Consider the following 20,699-nt stretch of genomic DNA (forward strand, 5'->3'; position numbering starts at 1 on the left):
TACGCTTCGCAGTTGCCACATATTCGCGGATCACCGATGCCTGTTCGCACATGCCAAATTTGATTCGGCCGCGTTCACGAATTGGCCGACTGACAGGGCAACAACTATTTTATCGAATTACTGGCCGCACTAAACACTCAGTCGCAGAATTTCCGTCCACGACCCCTGACCCACTGTGGCATAATATGCTCCAACAAGCTTTACAAATACTATAATATAATTTCCCAGGCGGACCAACGGTTGACCGCTCACGCTTTCCAATCAATTACATTGTTTTTCAAAATGTCTTAATATGTCAAAATTCATTTTGAATATTAAAATTATTGAGAAAACATCTCCTACGAACGTTATGAAATTTAGGTGTAATAGGCTAGTCGAGATCAAATTCGTGGTCGTCGTCCGAGGCAGAGAGCTTAAATTTGGCGGAAAGCTTATTCCCCAAAAAAGCTCCCTAGCGGTCCTTGTTTAGATAATACATAATATAACCATGATAATGGAAAATTATATAAGATTTGTCGTTAAGACCGCGCATCGACACAACCACAAGATGTTGTGTTTTGGTCCCCTACCGCGCCGACCGTCTTCCACACTTCTCGATTGGGTAAAAACGCAACGGATAGACGTTGTAGTGGGCGCACAGCATAAGGTAAGATTGAATAGGTATAGTTATACCACATTTGACACAATAGTATTATTAACTGATACTGCTATCGATTTAAAATTTGAAGTTATCTTCTTTGTTGTACTTTTCTTTTAATTGACTCGACAATATATTGTTGATTTTGGCCTCTCGCGAAGAAGTTAGTTGAATGTGAAATGGTTGTCAGCCATTCGCTCAACTTATCAGAATTAGACCCACGCCCTGGAGGTGGTTAACGCCCGTTGAAAAAAAATAATACGGTAATCTGCCAGACGCGGGATTTGAACCAGCGACCCACGGATTCAGAAGCAGACATTCTGTCATTATAGTGACAATAAAAATAATGTCATACAAACTATAAATAATTTCGAGTCCACTACTTTTTATGAAAGTACAGAAAATAAACGGCCTTATTCGATACAGATTCAATTTGATGCAATAATATGCCTTATTTGCAAACTTTGTATCGTAATATCGGAAATGAAATTCTCCATTTGTACTTAATTAAATTTGCGTAAATACCGGCCCGATGCGCCTGTATGCATTGAAAATCATAAATTCTTTGCAAAAAACGTTAACACAACATGAAAGTTATTTATCTCGCATGCCCATTTCCCGCGTTTTTGCGGATGGGCGAAACCTGATCGAACGTGAAAATAATTTTACCTACGGACGAGTATGATAGTGCAAACGAACAAAGCCGCATCATTGGGTCGTTCGTTTAATCGAATTATTTTGATGCCTATTGGTTTACGGCGCTGCACGCTGCACCCAATGGCGATCCTTTAACCCGCTTTCGCAAATTGCATTTGCGTTTGAAAATGTAATACACTTTGAAACTTGTAAATATGAAAGTGTATAAAAATTCATCGCTGTGCTATCGAATTATCTCCCGACAAGAGACGCATAATATTTTTTTTAGCATACAGCCAACACTTACACAAGCACTTTTTTGACACTCTATTGTTTTTATTTTAATTTTTTCATCGTTCCGATTAATATTTGATAGTTATCTACATCTCTATTAAAAAAAATACCAGATTTTGCTTTTCCTTTTGAAAAGGCAGATTTTGCTAACTGACAATGTTCGTTTAAAGGTTCAAAATGTGCTACGGGATGGGAGCATCAGTCTGATAATATTTGAAACACCAAGAAAGACATTACACACTTTTTTCCCAGTAGCGGTAGCTGACTGTGACGTCACGTGATAGTAGGCGACATGCACCTCAATTTGATTCGCGCTTTAATGTTTTTAGTCTTTTATATCACATTAAATATATCGGTTAATAACTAGGTACTTTTGTTGTTTTCATTGTCTTATTATTATTGATTGAAAATGTTATATCACATTCTTTTATTATCACGGCTTTTTTTATGTAATACCTATTAAGTATATAAAATTGCATATCACCATTTCTACTCTACGACGGGGCATGACACGAATGTCACGGGTGAGGTTGAAACATTGAGAAAAAAGCAACATCGCAATTTTATGCAGCAAAAGATTTCCTACCCATAATTTATATCATATTTATTTTAATAAATAATTTGCTTCCCGAATAAGCCAAATTTTCCATCGCCCATACAATATTATATAAAATAGCTTTGCGTAAACTATTTTTCATAATTACGGGTTATACAATTATCTAGATATTATTACTTTTTGTGAAAGCATCCGTTTACTTAGCAATAATGGATTTTATCGTGAGGTCTATCAAAATGTGTGTAGTGGGTCCTGGGATATTATTTAGTATTTTGCGACCGCAGCTGCCTGCCTATTTGTTTGCTTGTCCATTTTTAAACATTACCCTTGTCTAATATTCTACCAGTTTCTGGTTTGACATTTGAATTAAATATTCCTCACTTTATGAAAACCGCCCTCCGACAGATTTTCAAGTTGCCGGGTTTCACTTTAAAATATCCACCTATGAAATATTTATTACACACTTAAATAAATACCTTGTATAATAGCGATTCATGCTTGCGTGTTTGCAGACTAACACTGCCATACAAGGTAAAACTGTTATAATATCATTAAAACAGTAGACGATTTAGCACATTGAAAACACGCACCACACTCGGCCTTCATCGTGCGTATCGCTGGACCCTACAATTGGGTATGTGAAGCATCTGAAACAATTGGACTGGGAGAAGAGATGCCCAAGACGTAGATTTCTACGCTCAAAGTGAGCTCTGACTGCGTTTAATAAGTTTACTTTAATGCAAAGTGCCAGGGTGAGAAAAGCACAAGGAAATTACGAAAAGAAAATGAAGTTACGTTGTGTATATAGCAAAGAAAACGAAGCTAATCATACGGACAGCAAAAATTATGTGAAGAGATCTTCACGCCCGCAGTAAGACTCCGCAATTTTTTTTAAAGCAAGGTGATTGGCCTTAGTAGCAACCAAGTCAGACGGGCCAATGGGCTCAACAGCTGTTGGACCGACTTGAGCATTTTCTTCCGTTCGGAGCACATACTCAGACATTCCCAGAGGATGTGGTTGTCATCCTCTATTTCCTCTCTCCATGGATATGTCGGATGGGTTGCAAGTCCAAGCTCGAAGAGCTTGCCTGCGAAACCATCGTGTCCAGTCACAAATTGAGTGGTGTGATGGTCAGGAGTCGGATATTTGGTTATCTCCATTGGCCACTTTATATCTCTGGAAAAAAAACATGTATGTGTGTGTGCCGGCCCTTGGTTGATTCGTCCCACTTTCGCTGCCTGGTCTTCCACGCCGCGTCAAGCGTTTATGATTTAGCACAATATACCCTCCTCCCCCCGCCGTGTCTATACATCCGTGGATTATGCACGGCCGCCTTCCACAGCGACATAATGAATAAATCGGTCAAAACCTTGACAAAAAAGACGATCGAATAAAATAAGTGATCCGGTAAATGTTTTAGTCAGAGGGCAATAATACCCCTCGCTCGCCTGTCGACCCTTTCCGTGGTATTAAACGTAGAAGCCAGTTGGCGCGGTATGTCTGCGCGGGGTATACATGGGACATACCTACATTCATAAAAATACACCCACTTAATGGGCGCGCAGGTTAATCTAACAAATCTACGCCATTCGTCATAAATTTATTGTGAATCGATTGCTTGTATAAGATAGCTCCAGCTCTTTGCATTCATCTAGTTTCGTAGATTTTCACTCCCGTATAATATGACTTTCTTTTGGCTTTGTCCAATCCGAGCTAGCTAGATTAAGGTCATAAGAAAAATGAAAAAAATACTCGATCTGACAAGAAAAAAGCTGAAGATGGCAACGCTGTGGCGTAAGACCGTGTACGTATGTTTATGTCATATTTATAGGCATATTATAAATGTCGGATATCGTTAGAAAACTCAACATATTATGTTAAGCTGTCATCTTTTGAGTAGCGGTATTATGTTCCGTAAATATTATTTTAACCACTTCGGAATAGAATTATCGCTACGCCGCTTGCCACAAAAGCTTCCGAAGGCTTCATGCCACTTCCGCCGCAGATGCGAGCGCGAAAAACAGAAGTGTTGAACATCTATCACTACACATCCGATAGTGGTGACACTGGCGGCGAAAACTGAAAACTGTTAGCGCTGTCACGAGCGGGAAATCGAGTTTATATTTTCGATATTTTGAACATTCGAAAATTCACATTTCGAACAATGACAGCTTAATGAGACAGCCGGGAATGTGGAATACGAAAATATTCAAATCGTACTGAAATACAAAAAAATATATATTACGAATCCTAATGATTACTTGGGTGAAATATTTTTTGCTTACTGTCAATAATTATTGATTCATAACAGCTGTTTCAAATTTATTTCATTTTATTATAAAATTAACTTGAAAAAAGATACCAGCGCTATTTTATTAATTTTTCCATTTCACGTTACAAATTCATTGTATAGCAAGTTTCACATGTATGCTATGGAACTTATTTCCAGAGCCGCATTATTTTAGAAAATATAATTTGCTAATTTGAGAACGATTGAATTATTGCCTTATTTTTAGGCTACTACAGCTTGTTCAGGGCTGAATTAAGATTTTAAAGGCCCCTGAATGTAGTCCGATGGTTGCCTCGTCCTTTAAGTTGGTTTTATAATATTAATATGGAATAAAAATAGTTTTACGACTATAATGTTAAATCTTATTGATTGTTTGGTCGATAGGTATATTAAAGGTTTGTGCAATAGGTATATTGTGCCAATTGAATGTTTGTTGAAACATTAGATATACCCCGTTTACACGTGCATGGATCTACTGCTGACAGTACGTATAACCGCGGCCTCAACAAAACAATATGCACGTGTAAACACGTATTATCGTGCAAGATTGCATGCATAGATTGAAATAGATTGACTGCCTGCCTGCGCAGTAGAACGATAATGGCGAACCTGTCGGTAAAAAACAAACTACACCGCGCATACTCATTTAAACAGTACCATAAAATGACAACATCGCGTCTCGCTATCTCTTGAAGAATGAGATTGGCGAGTCAGTCAGCACTTTTACGTGTAAAAAGTTATTATTGCGATAGTTTAAAATACACACTATTGGTGCAAGTAAATCCATGCATATGTACAGGCGATATTAGGCACAGTATCGCTACAGTTCAGTGCAAATTTTGAATGTAAAAGTGCACCATCGACACGAGTCCCCCTTGCTTTATTATAATAGATAATATGTACTTTATATTTGACTTACTTGTCTACTCGATTGAAATCGTAACGTTCGTGTATTTCCTTCGCGCATTTCATTCATCTGTTCGACACCCAGATATCCATCGTATCCATTCATCTTTTTAGCAATGGTTTTAACACTCAATTCTATGGAATATAGTAAGATACAGTAAGGTTGTACTTATATTTTCTGTTTGACAAAAATTTTCAAGCTCTATTCATTGACAGATTATAATATGCACAATGGGGGGAATATTAACAAAAAATATTATATTATAATAGCGGTACCCATGCTGGCGTGGAATCCTGAGCACATCAATCCCATGCCCTAATCCGACCCTGGTTGTATTACATGGATTAAAAAACTGCGGCTCTGTTATATTTCTGCTTAGCAATCTACATAGAATTATAACACAGTTATGCTAAAAATACCTTACAAATCATCATAAATTTAATTAAACATTATGAAAACTTCCCGTGGCACAGTCAGTAATTGACAATATACGAGGACATTTTTCAAAATTTAGGCTTTTTAACCGCTCGTTGGTGCTTACGCAATAGGGCTATAGGGGTTATAGTGGCACAGTAGCTAATTTATTTTTATTTATTCCCCAGCAAATAAAGTGAAAATGCGTGTTCAGTGTTTAGCGGGAATTTTTTTTACGCCGACTTCTCTTAATTATTGCGAAATTTGTTTTGCAGGAAGCATCTACAGAAGAGGCGCGAGAAGATGGCGAAAGCTTTATCGTGTCAACGGCCATATCTTCCAAGCAAAGCGCTTCAACCGGGTAAGTGATACAAATCCACATAACCATTAATACAATTTCATTTTCAATTAGTACCCCATCTGAATTTGCTCCTAGCTACATTTACGCTAGGGGTCAAGTACCAGGATGAAGTATCCCAAATGGGGTAAACATTAAAATTATATATAGCGCAAGTACAAAATAATCATACAAATGTAAAGATATAAGTTATACCAGGAAGATACATGCTGCTCTGACACAAAAAAAACCTTGATATCAATGTGGTTTTATCAACTAAATAAGTATTTTTAACTTGGAAACACCTCATATAATATATACCCACTAGAAAAAATCATATTTGAAAAAATACAATGCTCGACGGGATTTGAACCGTATAACCACTGGTATCGCGCCAACTGTGCATTAACCAATTATGCTACGAGCCTCCTATCTAATTGCGACAATTTAAACTAGTATGTCATACATGAAATGCTCATCAAATTGTATTATTATTGACTATCGGGTTTTGTGTATTAAATCAAAGAATATTAATTACCTTAATTACTAACCGACGCCCGTCCCGATTATTTTTTTTTTCTAGTAGGTATATAATATATGAGGTGATTTCATGTTATGTGTGTTCAATATAATATGGAATGTTACATTCTCAAAAATCTTGTGAATTATTCGTTGAATAAAAGAAATGGTTTATTAAAATATTTTTAATGAAATGCTTAATGTATTAATACTTTCTGGTCATTTTGTATGTGCGCTATTCTTATTAAAGCATGCGTGGTTTTTAAATACATTTATTAAAGGTTGACTTTGACCGAGGTGAATTCTTATTTTTTTACCTACCTAATTAATTGGTTTATTTTTTCTTTACTTTGAGGTCGGGTGGGGGGGGGGGTAATATCTTATGACCAAAAAATGGGTAATACCCTATAAAGTCTTCCCGACTCCTAATCTGCAGTTATGACTGTTATGAGATAACACTTTATTTTTTCCCTAAAAAATATTATCAATATTAGCATGAATTGGATATTTTTAGATTTCTTCAAATTTTTTCTCATTTGACAGTGTTCTCAGGTCCATTGTAGATATTATTTAGCTGTTGAAACAAATTTATCATTAAGTATCTCTTTTTGTAATTTCCAGCGCGCATTCTGTGCCTACTGCCAGGACCGCATATGGGGACTGGGTCGTCAGGGCTTCAAGTGTATTCAGTGCAAGCTATTGGTACATAAAAAATGCCATAAGCTCGTACATAAGCCTTGCTCGAACGAGCATGTGGAACCCATCATGAAGGAAGAGCCAAACGGCGACACCGCGACCCTCCACACCCCCACTTCTGAGCGCGGATTGGGCGAGCCGAAAGACTTCCCCGACCCCCCGCCGGACCTCACCGGAGTCTCCATTCCCGTCGAAGAAGCCAGCAAGGCCGCCGAAGAACTCCTAGAGCCGGGAACGCAGCGGCAGTATTCCCTTAACGACTTCGAACTCATTCGAGTCATAGGCAGAGGCAGCTACGCCAAAGTTCTGATGGTCGAATTGAAGAAAACGAGGCGGATATACGCCATGAAGGTCATCAAGAAAGCGCTCGTCACGGACGACGAAGACATCGATTGGGTGCAAACGGAAAAGCACGTCTTCGAAACGGCCTCGAACCATCCGTTCCTCGTGGGACTCCACTCTTGTTTTCAAACGCCGAGTCGACTATTTTTCGTTATCGAGTTCGTGCGAGGAGGCGATCTGATGTTCCACATGCAGAGGCAGAGGCGACTGCCGGAAGAGCACGCCAGATTCTACGCCGCCGAAATCAGCTTGGCCTTGAACTTCTTGCACGACAAAGGCATCATATATAGAGATTTAAAACTTGACAACGTCTTATTGGACCACGAAGGCCACATTAAATTGACAGATTACGGCATGTGCAAGGAGGGCATCCGGCCTGGCGACACCACCTCCACTTTCTGCGGCACTCCAAATTATATCGCGCCCGAAATTCTACGAGGAGAGGATTACGGATTCAGCGTAGATTGGTGGGCGCTGGGAGTGCTTCTTTACGAGATGCTGGCCGGAAGATCGCCGTTCGATATCGCCGGCGCTTCCGAGAATCCCGATCAGAACACTGAGGATTATCTTTTCCAAGTGATTCTGGAGAAGACTATTCGTATTCCGAGATCCTTGAGTGTCAAGGCTGCTTCTGTACTTAAAGGATTTTTGAATAAGAATCCTGTGGAACGACTCGGCTGCCATCGCGAGAGCGCCTTCGTAGACATTGCCGAGCATCCCTTCTTTAAATCCATCGATTGGGAAATGGTAAGCATAATCATTCTTTATGTTATTCTACTATAGTTTATTATCATATTATATTGCTTTTTAAATTTAATGACTTTATTGGAAAAAAACCGACAAGATAAAAGCAGTAAAATATGATTATAATATTAATTATTATGAATGTATACATACATTATAATATGATACAGTTGTTTAGAGTAATAATGATAGAAATATTATTGCATAATATTATATTCTAAAAAATTGTATCATGTTCTGAACATTCCTACTTTTATAGGATATGTACTGAGAATGAATCATTTTTAAATAGATGCAATGGCTTACTTATATGAAAAGTCACAATTGACGTGGTTCATTTCGAAAGACTGCCATTAGTATGATGTGTATTTATGTGTCAATCTACTTCCATGCTCAAGACAATGACAATTCTATAGATTTATAGAATCAGTGCTTTCACTTATAATTAATAGTGTTCCATGGTTTTTTTTTGTAAATCTTTAAAATTAAATCTATAGACTGGTTATAATGTTACAATACAATACCTACTTACATTGTACCTATAAGAACTTTTACGCTTGTGATATTTTATTCAAAATTTACTGAATGAGCATGTATGACCAGCTTCACACCCAATACTTCGAACCTCATTAATATGTTTTGAGTTTCTATAGGACAAATTGGGATACTTGATTAGGCCTTTTTCATATTGATGCTAAATGTTGTATTAATTGACAACGGGAGCTTTACAGCGTCGGCTACTGACTGTATCACGCGGCCGTTAGATCCATCGACCGCCGGAATCTTCATCATTGTTTTATTGAAATGTGTGTATTTGACAAACTTGACGACGGAGGCAGGTCTCCGCGAGGCAAATGCGTCCGCCATTTGTCCCGTGCACTGCCTCGCCGTGCAGCGTGCTAAATTTCCCTGAAGTCCCGGAAAACTCTCCCGCCGAAGTGACGGACGAAGCTGACGACGGGGAGGTGGGAGAGACGGGCAAAGCGCGGGCCGTTGACGCGGAGAGGCGCCATCTTTGCTTGCTGCAATGCCTGGACAACTTTGACAGGCAGTTCACTTGCGAACCGGCCGTCCTCACACCGGATGACGAGTGAGTCGGCGGCTGTCGCCAGTCATTCCAACCTCCATTTTGCAATGCTCCTCAAGGTCGCATGACATCCAATCAACCTCGAGAGCATGGAATGACGTTTCGGCTACTGCGATTCATTATTATCGCTTTGTAATGTTGTGGCGATGTGGATCGGCGAAATGTAAAGCTTACACCTGGTAGACACTTTGCCACCGTTTACAAATAAAACAGTCAAATAATTCATTAACCTACCACAGGTATCTTGAATAGCTGATTTATTTCTGTTTCCACATTAAGGTGAATGCTTCGATCTTCCAAAAAAAATCTAAAAAACAAAATTATACAACTTAAAATCGTGTTTGTTATATCGAATTTAATTTCGGTATGATCATAGTATTTCATATAAATAAAATGAATTTCAAGTTATGGGCAAGTTTATTATTTTATGAAAATCAATATTTTTTTAAATGAATATAAAATAGATACTTCCCTACATTGAGACTTCAAAGTTTAATGAGCAACATAACAATTAAGTACCTAGTATATAATAATGATATGAGATATTTTAACAAATTCACATTTTATAATGTTTTTTTGAAAAATGTATCTTTGACGTAAAATAAAAAATATTGTTAAAAGTCTGTTATGGGGAAGCCAGGCGGGAACCACGCTAATTGTCAAAGCCGATTTTGACAAAATTCAAGAATGAAACCGTACCTAACCTAACTTAACCTAACCTAAATTAACCCAACCTAACAAATAATCCAGTATATTGGCTATTTTCAAAATGTGTTTGCCGCTGGCTTCCCCATAATCGACTTGTACCAAAATATTTTTGTTTTTAAAAATTTTATTCATTATTAAAACATATAAATGTAAATTATTAATAAACTGTCTCAAATTTTAATCTTTCTATTTATTATTCCTTTTGTAGGCGGAGCATTCACTTTAACTGTCTTATTTGACAACTTAATGTAATAATATTCAATATTGCTTAAATGTTGTTTCTGGCATTTTAGAATCATAGCCGACTAAAAAATGTGATCAAACAAAAATCAACAATGGTGTTCATAAAATGTCACTACTATTTCACATATTATTATAGACAACAATTTAATAAAATAATAATGATTCTGAAAAGTATAGTGCATTACATTTCGCCGTATTTGATAATAATTATTGTAATTAATTGAGAGTAGATTTTCCGCGCTTCCATAAAGTTGTGATTTATTTTTAGGGGGTAGATAGAGAACAGGATTTCTTTATTATCATATTTTAATTAGTTGTTTATAATAGATTACTTAGTACCGTTGGTCCAGACTTATTTTGATACTATCGTGAGTTCTGACATTAGTTTTATCGGGCAGTCCGCATAACATTAAATTAGTGTTTGTCTGCTAAATATTTTTTATCATCGAAGTTTCATATCGGAAGGAATTAATATTACTGTGTTCTATTCCAGCATTCGATTCTATAGAACGTAGCTTCGACTCACAATGCAAAACATTCGTCAGTTGTCAGCACATTGTTGTAATTATTATTTTTACTTAACCAATCATAGAACGCATGAACACTGTTCTGCGTAGTTTTCCGCCATTTTGTTTGTGCTTTTTCCTCTTTTTCTTCTTTTTTTATTTTTTGTTTTGTAGCTTGAGCAGAAACAAGTGCAGCCTCCGTTCAAGCCGCGGTTAGACTCTGACCGTGACCTCGCCAACTTCCCGCCCGAATTCACCGACGAACCCGTTCACCTTACGCCCGATGATGAGTGAGTAAAGTTGCAACCATTCTTTCGATGGTCTTTTTGTCCTCAATCTTTATCTCTCGTCTGGATGTGCGTGTTCACTTGATGCAAAAATTATGCTACCAGTCGCAAGATAAGTGTCGCATGAAACTCTTTTTATTTCACTCTTATGTAATTCTCCTATTCCAATACTGTTTTCGTTTCATTTTATATAAGGGGCTCAGATTATCCAATATCTTCAAATTTTCATAAAAATTCATCCACAAATCTAGAAAATCTGTATCAACATACTTAATATGTTTAACAATTTTATTATTAACCAAATTATTGTAAATAAGTCTGAGTTCCTTAAATTTTACTAGAAACATTTTTCTGGTTCTCATTTCATACATTTTTTAAAGTTCATAATATTAAAATGTGTTTACATAATACTATGTATGTTTTTTGACTAGCATGACAAGTATATTTGTTTATCTACTTAGTATAAATAAATATAAACAAAATTTACTATTTCAATAATAATTATCCCCAGCATACTATACTACATATTTCTACTGAGATGGAGCAAGTTTCTTAAATTTTAAAATATGCTTGAATATTTTTCCACTTAATTAATCATTGTACTTAGTTAAACTAACTCGAAACCTGAATTCAGAGTTAACGGTGGATTATTAAGCAATCAGTCTAAAATAGACCTGACTAATTAATTTCCATAATCAATCTTTGGTTATTTAAAATTTTCTGCTTTACAGTTTAAAAATAATAACTTAAAATTCAATTTTTTTTCTGAAAGGTTTCAATTTAGAAATATTCTTATTCCACTTTCGACGACATTGCCTCCATGTGCACACGCCTGAAGTGAAGTTATAATGGTGGTTTTTATCTTTTCAGTCGAGTGATAGAAGAGATCGATCAGTCTGAATTCGAAGGTTTTGAGTATGTGAACCCGCTGCTCATGTCACTTGAAGATTGCGTGTGACGCCACGCCTGCCTGCTGCACCCCTACAATGATCCCTTCACTCAGGTAAAATTATATCTTCTTGGCCGAACAGCATTATTTTACTCGCATGTAAAGGAAAATCTGGAGTATTTATAGAAATTGGTCCAACTGTTAAAAATTAATATGCCTTCCACACAGGTATTCTCTGTCCCGATTATACAGACAAATGCAGCTTACCATAGAATTAAACTTCAAAACACAACTCTCTTCAGACGAAGAAGCAATGATGGGCCTAAGAAAAATAGGAATCTTGTATAAATATTGGGTATATTTCATCCATCAATAATAAATATTCTGATGCACCATCTATTGTTGTAGGGGTGATTCTCAACTTTTTGTATTAACTCATTATCAATAAAAATGTACTTTTAGATAATTAAAATACTATACCATTTATTGCACGTGTGCAATAAATGTGTAAGTATATATTTATCAATTATGTTTATCATTATAATACTGAATGAAACACTACTTCAAATTACAGTGTGGCCGTAATCCAACTAGAATACCGTACTCTAATATATAAAAATGCCACAATTAAAATTGTAACCCAGTATGTAACCCCTACTTGCTTTCGAAATTGTTTTTGTTGGATACTGTGTAATGAATTTGTAAACAGCAGCAAGTCGTAGTTGCTATGATTTTTAATGCTGAATATCTCAAAAACAATTTTAAAAAAATGGATGCATGTTTATTGGGAGATTGTGTATTTAAAAATAGATATTTTTTTTTAAATGTTCCTTTGCTATGTTTTAAATTTTGACAGCCAAACTATGGACAGACCAGAAGAATGTTATCTGTTGACCGAATTTGGAACTAAAATAACCATTCTCCAAAAAATGCAAAACATTGTTTACTGTTTGCCTGATAGGTACTAAATTGTGATAACGAATACCGTTTATTGAATTGACCTAAATATGCAAAGATTTTACTTAAACTTTACATAACTATTTGTAATGCAATATTTATCGAAGGCACCACAGTGCCCTCACTAGACAACAACTAGTATCGGTTCTCCCATAGCAAATCAGTAGACATGAAACTTGGCTTAAATTGCTCGAACAACTCAGCGTTAGTACCTACATTTGGTTTTCATTTAACGAGTTACATATTATAGATAAATATTCTTCGAAGAATTTTATTTTTGATAGCTTTTTTCTTGTTTCTAGGTTAATCTCCATATTTCACCTTATTGTTTCCTAAGAACTATTCTTTATATTGTAGCCGTACGGTGTGTACCATCCAGTGGGACCGCCTTGCGATTCATCTTCCGAAGCTGACTACGACGACGTTATCGAAGACCTCTCCAGTCTCCAGCAAGTGGAGCCGCGCCCGGCTCACCGCACTCTCTTACAGCATATGTTCTGTCTACCGCTTAACTGAACGGATGGCATCCATCTTATTTATCCTTTACTCACCCTCTTTTATTTATCATCCTTGGATTTAACGACCTCGGGTTACATATGTGCACGTATATATGAATATCGATGATTATTTTTCCCAATCAAACAAATTACCCATCCATTGCTTTAAGCGCTCGTTTTCATTATCTGTTATCTGGATATTTTGAATGTTACCTACAAAATTAAGCATTAATAATAAAAAAATAAAATAACCACGTTTTCTCAGCAAAAATATCTAGATCTCTCTTTTTCTCACTTTTCTCTCCTACGTACTATTACAGAAACTAACACTACTTAGCACTATTTACATAAATTTCGCATAATTATAAAAACGATAGATTTCTTTTGGTCGACCCAATAACCCAATTTAGTATTCCATTTATTAAAAAAAAAAAAGTTTTTTATAATTTTTCATAAAAATGTTGAAGAAAATCTTTAAATTTTGAATTATTCATGCTGACATTAAACATACTAACAGTCAATTGTAAAACATTGACTAAAAATACCCTGTTAATTTATTAATTTAATTAAAAAAGTAGCGTCAGCACAAAGTGCTGTTTTATCCTTTTTCGTGCCCTTTTTCTTGGAGATACCAACCATAGAACAAACTAGAATAACAATATTGTGTTTTACGTAACAGTATTTTAATGTTTTTTTTTTATATTGATTTCACAGTATTATCAAATAATAATGTAAGATTATATTATTTTGTCATCATTTTAGTAAAACTCGACCGTTCACCGTTAGGTAAATAAATTCACATAAATACCTACTTATTACCTAATACCTTAGTTGTTATAGTAATGTTTAATGTTTAATTTTATTATGTACGAAATATATACTGCCACTGTATTTGTAACGGAGTGCCAATTTTTCAACCCTGATTTATAATATGTAGATAGATTATTAGCCATTTTCGCATTAAAGACCAAATTAATAATATATTTATTAAATTACAGGTGGATAATAAATAATTAATTACGTTTTCATTGTTTGAATGTAGTGAATGTAAGAATATTTTTTGTACTGCTTAGATAAATTCATTGTGTTTTTTCTAAAAGTATATTTATTTTGTGGCAGTATAATAATTTCATTCATTCCTTTTGTGTAATAACTTACTTATCTCTCTGGTCTTAAGGCATTATGTAGTATATATTATATAATTTAGGTGCTACAAAACATTCCGAGATGTAAAGATTGTAGTTTATCATACGTTTACAGACGTTTTATCTTCCTTGCATTAAAGCATTACTGATTTTTATTCAGTTTTAAGCCACTGACACTAAATAGGCCTTTTATTATAAATAAAAATAAAATGTAACATCTATTACTTGTATTAATATTCTAGTTTTTTAAGTACCTATGTCGTATGTTAATTTAATATTTAAAATGTGTATCATTTTCAATATAATATAATCTTCTATAATGTGCTGTTAGGTTAAGATAAATTTAAAGAGGTGTTATGAATCTTACGTATTGCAATGTGGAATGTTTTAGACAAATTATTTGACTGATATCTTTTGCAGCAATATTGCGAAAACGTATATAGAAATTTTATTCATGGTGTTTCGCACCGATTGTCTTTTATTTCGAGACGACTAAAAATTGTTTACCTTTTTCATATGTTTAAGCAATATGTTACCTTCATCAGTAGTAATTTCATCTCTTAAAAGAATATATCAATCTCTTCGTGAGGTGGCCGAGATCCACATCGAATCGTGGACCCGACGATGATGATATTGAATTTCTGAATACGTACATCCACACCCTTTTTTAAGATATTCTATATATATCGTTTCCAATATTGGTCTTTAGAGATATTTTAAATATTCAGTGATACTTAAATATGGAGGCACGTTATCCCTTGGAATTGGAAAAATCAAGACGAAATTAAAGCACTTCGAAATAGTTGATTCACTTCGAAAACATGAGTTAATGATAATGACTTTTATACTTTTCCTGTGTAATGTTAATTTATCTGTTATTCAAAAATATATAAATTATAATATATATATTTCAGTTATTGGTGTTGTTGGATAGATGCGCCGCGCCTACTGAACTGTTTAGTATTTTGGACATTGTTATCGAACCCATTTTGTTCATCGTGTAATCATTTACTTTTTGTAACAAAAATTTCTATCACAAGACGGCTGGTGCAAGTCTTGTTAGTTTTGTTTACAGTTTCAAATGAAAATGTTAATCGTGTATTTAATTATTTTATAAGTTTGCTTAGTTTAATTGCTTTTGTTGTCTATTTCAATATCGATTGAACCAATTTAACCCGTTGATGTTGAATCTGAATCACGATTGTGAAACTAGTAGTGTCGGTGAAGCATATTTTGAAACATCTTTTTTTTTCATTATACTAATAATGCTTGTTAAAAATTGATAATATTTTATATACCTACCATGGGAAAGATAATTGCATTATAATTTAAAATCATTGAGATTTTATTGAGAAATATTTTTTTTTCAATAAATTTAAATGCGGAATAGGTTAAGTAATAAAATTTGTTTCAGTTTACATAACAGATCAATGTGACACATCGTTATGTAAAAAAACATGAATTTAAAATGATTCTTTTTTTCTAAAATATTCTCAGATGACAGAAAATAGAGCTTAGAAAATACAGAAAATACGTGCTCTGTTTAAATAAATAACAGTTGAAATTTTTTTTAATTAAATAGTTTGATTTATAAATTGGAGTTGCACTTTTTTACATTCTAGATTGCATTTTATTCTTCATACCTATATTATTATTATGTATTACTTACTATAGGTCATAGCATCATGCATGCTTTTATTTAATATTAAAGTATAATTAATGGTTTTCAATGTTTTCATGTTTAATTTGCAAATATTTTTTAATCATCTTGTATTTTATTGCTTTCATTAATAAAATTTATTGAATCGAAACTCATGCTTTTTTTTAATTTACTCATAACCATCCTTTCAAAATACTTCTTATTTCATAGCTACCATCAGAATCTTACCCTAAACTTTAAACAACAGTTTGGTCACATACACAGGACATGCTTGGGTAATGTGATCACTTGTTTTGATTTCCCAGTCCAATCAATCCACTCAGTTACAAAACATTTTTAATTAAACTGTTTTTTTTTTATTTTACTTTGAAACATGGACAATTGAGACGTCTCTAATACCAAAAACTGAAATCTAACAAAAAATACATGAGTACATAAATACTATGTTAATTCTATTTAAATTATATGGGCCTCCACAGAATGGAGGTTGTATTAACAAATTTTTGTTTTTACAAGAATTGGATATTAGCCACTTGCTCAACCTATTAAGTCAAAACATACATTGAAAAACAACTTAAGAATTTGCTAGACCCGGGATTCGAACCCAGGACTCACGACCATTATACCTGACGCATAATCACTCGTTATTCTCCATTGTATGCAGGTGGTTTAATTATTAATGATTCATATCTGCCGAAAGCAACTGATTTTTATTTTAAATTTAGTAACTTTAACAGAAAATGGTTAATTACTTAAAATGATGCAAATAACCAGCATGGTCAATTTAATTTTGCTTTAAAAGACTTGTTGGCTAAGTAATATTTTGTTCTAACTTACTTAATAATGAAAAATCAAACTAATGTTAAAAACAACCACTTACACATGACAAAACCATCGTTTACCACAAATATTTTTTTTAATTATGGACTTATCGGTATATGATAAAAGATGTCTCAATTCTTCTTGTCAGACTGGGTATCACAACATGCCATGCCGTGCCGTATGCCTATTTTTAAATAAAAGTAAAAAAACACGATTTTCATTCCTAAGCAAAGCACACAAATGTTTTATGTGGAGCAGTTGTTGCAGATTAACCCAACCTATTTAGTCCTTGCTTTAAAATCAAATAGGTACGCACTCAAAACAATGTGCAAGTTTTCTAGACGGAAGGCTTCAAATCCATAACTTACAGTTTCATAGGCAGATGGAGGACCACTACTCCATCGTACAGAGTTTATAAAAATATGAAGCAATCCAGACAAACAAATGAAGCGTACATTTCCAAAAACTGATATTGAACTGTTTGACTTGTTGTGTGACTGAACAAAGTTGGTTTTAATGTCAGTTTTTTTTTATTATCTCTGTCAGCACAATATTCCCATTTTTATTGAAACAAAATATTTATCACTTTAATTGATCGATTTTTTTTCATATACTTTCGGCAGGTATTTTGACCATTTGAAGCGTTTACTTTCAAAAGTGGTTTTATGCAATTTTGAGATAAGTTGAAATAACATATTATATCTTTTACTACCATTTTAGCCGATTTTGAAACTGAACTAGATTTTTAATAATTAATATTGACGTATTTAGCTGTTTTGAAATTATATATTATATAATATAATAATAATGGATATTATCCAACTCAAACTACTCGAAAAACCGTTTTAGCCGCTTTTGAAAGTAAGCGCTTCATATGTGGACTTGAATGTGGTTTTTGGAAATAGACCCAAAAATCAATTGATTAAAGAATCAAGCGTGGATAGTCAAGGATATTCTATTTATATTATATTGTGTTAATTGTATGTCATTCATCAAATACATTATTTTTTCTCTATAAATTTATACATAAATCAATCTCTTCCATTTTATTAATTGAAGAAGCATTTACTTGGTAGATATACTCGTCCATTTTATTTCACGTATTCCTTAAAAATTTGACTACACTTTCATCTGGCATAATTTGAATGCACCCACCTATAATAATTAATAAATATTTACTTGCAATAATCAGAATTAAAAAATGTAACAAATGGCATTCCAGTATTCTTAGTTTGATTCAGTGCCATTTAACAAGGAATTGAATTTCCAAGCCAAATGTTTTATTACTGAGTTGACTAAATTTATTAGCTCGTTGTCGATAGATATTTATAACGAATACTTATTACTTTTATATTGATATTATACTATTAGGCTTCCCTAATATTTATTTGTAAAATTATCTGCTGAGTATACCTACATACTAAGTGTAAGTAAATAAAAATCCAGAATAAAACTTATTTCCGTAGCCCTATTTTAGTAGAATAGGGCTACAAGTGTAGCGGACACTAACTCTTAGAACTGATCAAAAAATATTGTTAAAAAGATTCTTCAATTTGAAAATAATATACATAATATTATAGTGTAGCTACATAACATAAAAATAACATATGGTTTGCGACCATGTTTATACCTACACTTAAGATGAACATTTTCTCGTTAATACAATACCTGAATTTCCAAAAGTACAGTGAAACCTCGACTTGACACTTTTGACAAAAACAACCTATATAAAGGACATTTAAAAATCATACAAAATAATTTGGAGCATATTGTATCGATGTTTTTTAACTTTTTCGAGAATGTTCATTGTTTTCTTTGCTTAGACGTTATTTTAAACTTATACAATAATTGTCTTGGGAATTGCAGACAAGTCTATAAGTAAAAATACATATATGCGTTTGGAATTCATTTCAATGATTGCCATCCATTGAATTGAATGTGTCTAAATAAATTCCATTTTTGATTTTAATATGTAATTTTAATTAGCTTTTGAATACAACAGATGTAAATTGCAAGATACATAAACGAAAAACTGAGAATTAAATGTTCCAAAATGAAACAGAAGCTACACGCAGATTGTGTGAGAACGTAAATTCCAGGCATGTAAAATCAGGGTTCCACTGTATTATTATGTTAATATGTATTTTAAAATGAATTATTAATTGAATGTGGATTAATTCTTGGGATTAAACAATTATTATTACAAATATTTCTTCAATTGCTGAACAAGTTTTTTTATGAATACCACTAAAAAAATCAATTGAGCAGCAAGATAGAAGAAGGTACTAAGTAAAATTGGGATGTTCTACTGTGTCTGTGTCGATTGGTCTCAACTTTGTGTGTTGACCGTGTCATGCACAGTTAACACTGATACAGAGTGCAGATGTTATACGGATACCTGAGGGGCTAAAGGTTTGGAGCCTATGCGATAAACTGCATTTTAAAGTTAAAAATACAGCAAATATTTAAAGTTTTATTGATTTTTTACACTCAGATTATGAAAAAACATACCTATATATGATTTTCATACTTCTTGATGAAACGATAGCCTCAGCTATTTCATAAAAATCTGCAACTGCTAATATATTGTAAATATATTTCTAAAATGCCATCAAAAATTGCTAAATCTGTCATTCTGAAAACTCTTCTACCCAGTTCTTCAATTATCATATTTTTAATGTTTATAAAAATAGAAAAACTTTTTTGGTAAAACTGCATTAAAGATGACACCATATTGTATCAATTATAAGACTAAAGAGAGTTTTATCCTGTTTTGTTGTGTCAATATGGTGTTCAATATGGTTAATTAATATCTTGAAAGAACAGTCAGACCTAAAATAGACTTTAATTTCTTAAAATCACTGCCTACTCTATGGAACTATATATTTATCTTAATAATTCTCACCCACCTGAACACTCATCTGGATAATAAAATTATGTAAATGGTTTATGGCTTTTAAATCTTATCTACAATATTATTCTTTAGAATTTGATCTAGGTTATATTATTAATTGTAATACTTTCTAATATAAGGCATTCTACAAATCCTTGAATAACTAATACTTACATAATTATTAGTTATCATAAATAAACATTTGAATGCAATTTATATATTTTATATAAGGGTACAACTATGTATATGATTTTATTTGAAATGCAATTATTTAAATAAGGTGAATTAATAACATAATATTCTGCACCCCTACAATAAAATTACATTTTCAATATTTTCAATTTCACCTCAACTCTAATATTATGTACCTATCTCACTACACACACGGCGAATTGTTCTAGGCTACTAACGAAATTTGAATTTATTACTTACCTAAATCGAAACATATTTTAAAACATTCACTTATACCTAGATATTAATGTCAGTGAATATCTATTTTTTATTGGTAATAATCACAAGTCTCAGGGGCTTTGAAAATGTCAAAATTGTATATGCGCACATATAGGAGACATGTTATTAGGTGTTACTGAGAAATTAGATTCTGTAGCTAAAGCGCTGATTATTTAATGTTA

The 20,699-nt window shown here is 33.5% G+C and overlaps 1 protein-coding gene across 11 annotated transcripts in view; it reads left to right on the plus strand.

Moving 5' to 3' along the window:
- aPKC (protein kinase C iota type) overlaps positions 1-14,001 on the plus strand; it is a 478,073-nt gene extending 464,072 nt beyond the window's left edge. For 10 of the 11 annotated variants that reach the window (XM_085952855.1, XM_085952854.1, XM_085952856.1 and 7 more), the window contains 5 exons: positions 6,011-6,096; positions 7,213-8,376; positions 11,092-11,207; positions 12,075-12,207; positions 13,408-13,970. In XM_085952855.1, coding sequence (XP_085808981.1) covers positions 6,011-6,096; positions 7,213-8,376; positions 11,092-11,207; positions 12,075-12,162 — 1,454 coding nt within the window. In that variant the 3' untranslated portion in view covers positions 12,163-12,207; positions 13,408-13,970. Of the gene's footprint in view, positions 1-6,010; positions 6,097-7,212; positions 8,377-11,091; positions 11,208-12,074; positions 12,208-13,407 lie in introns of all 11 variants that reach the window. The other variant, XM_085952853.1, reaches the window with a different exon arrangement.
- Positions 14,002-20,699: the final 6,698 nt, after the last annotated feature.

Source organism: Rhyacophila brunnea, unplaced genomic scaffold, assembly GCF_057557595.1.
Source record: "Rhyacophila brunnea isolate RB1 unplaced genomic scaffold, BYU_Rbru_1.0 scaffold_3, whole genome shotgun sequence".
NCBI classification, from domain to species: Eukaryota; Metazoa; Arthropoda; class Insecta; order Trichoptera; family Rhyacophilidae; genus Rhyacophila; species Rhyacophila brunnea.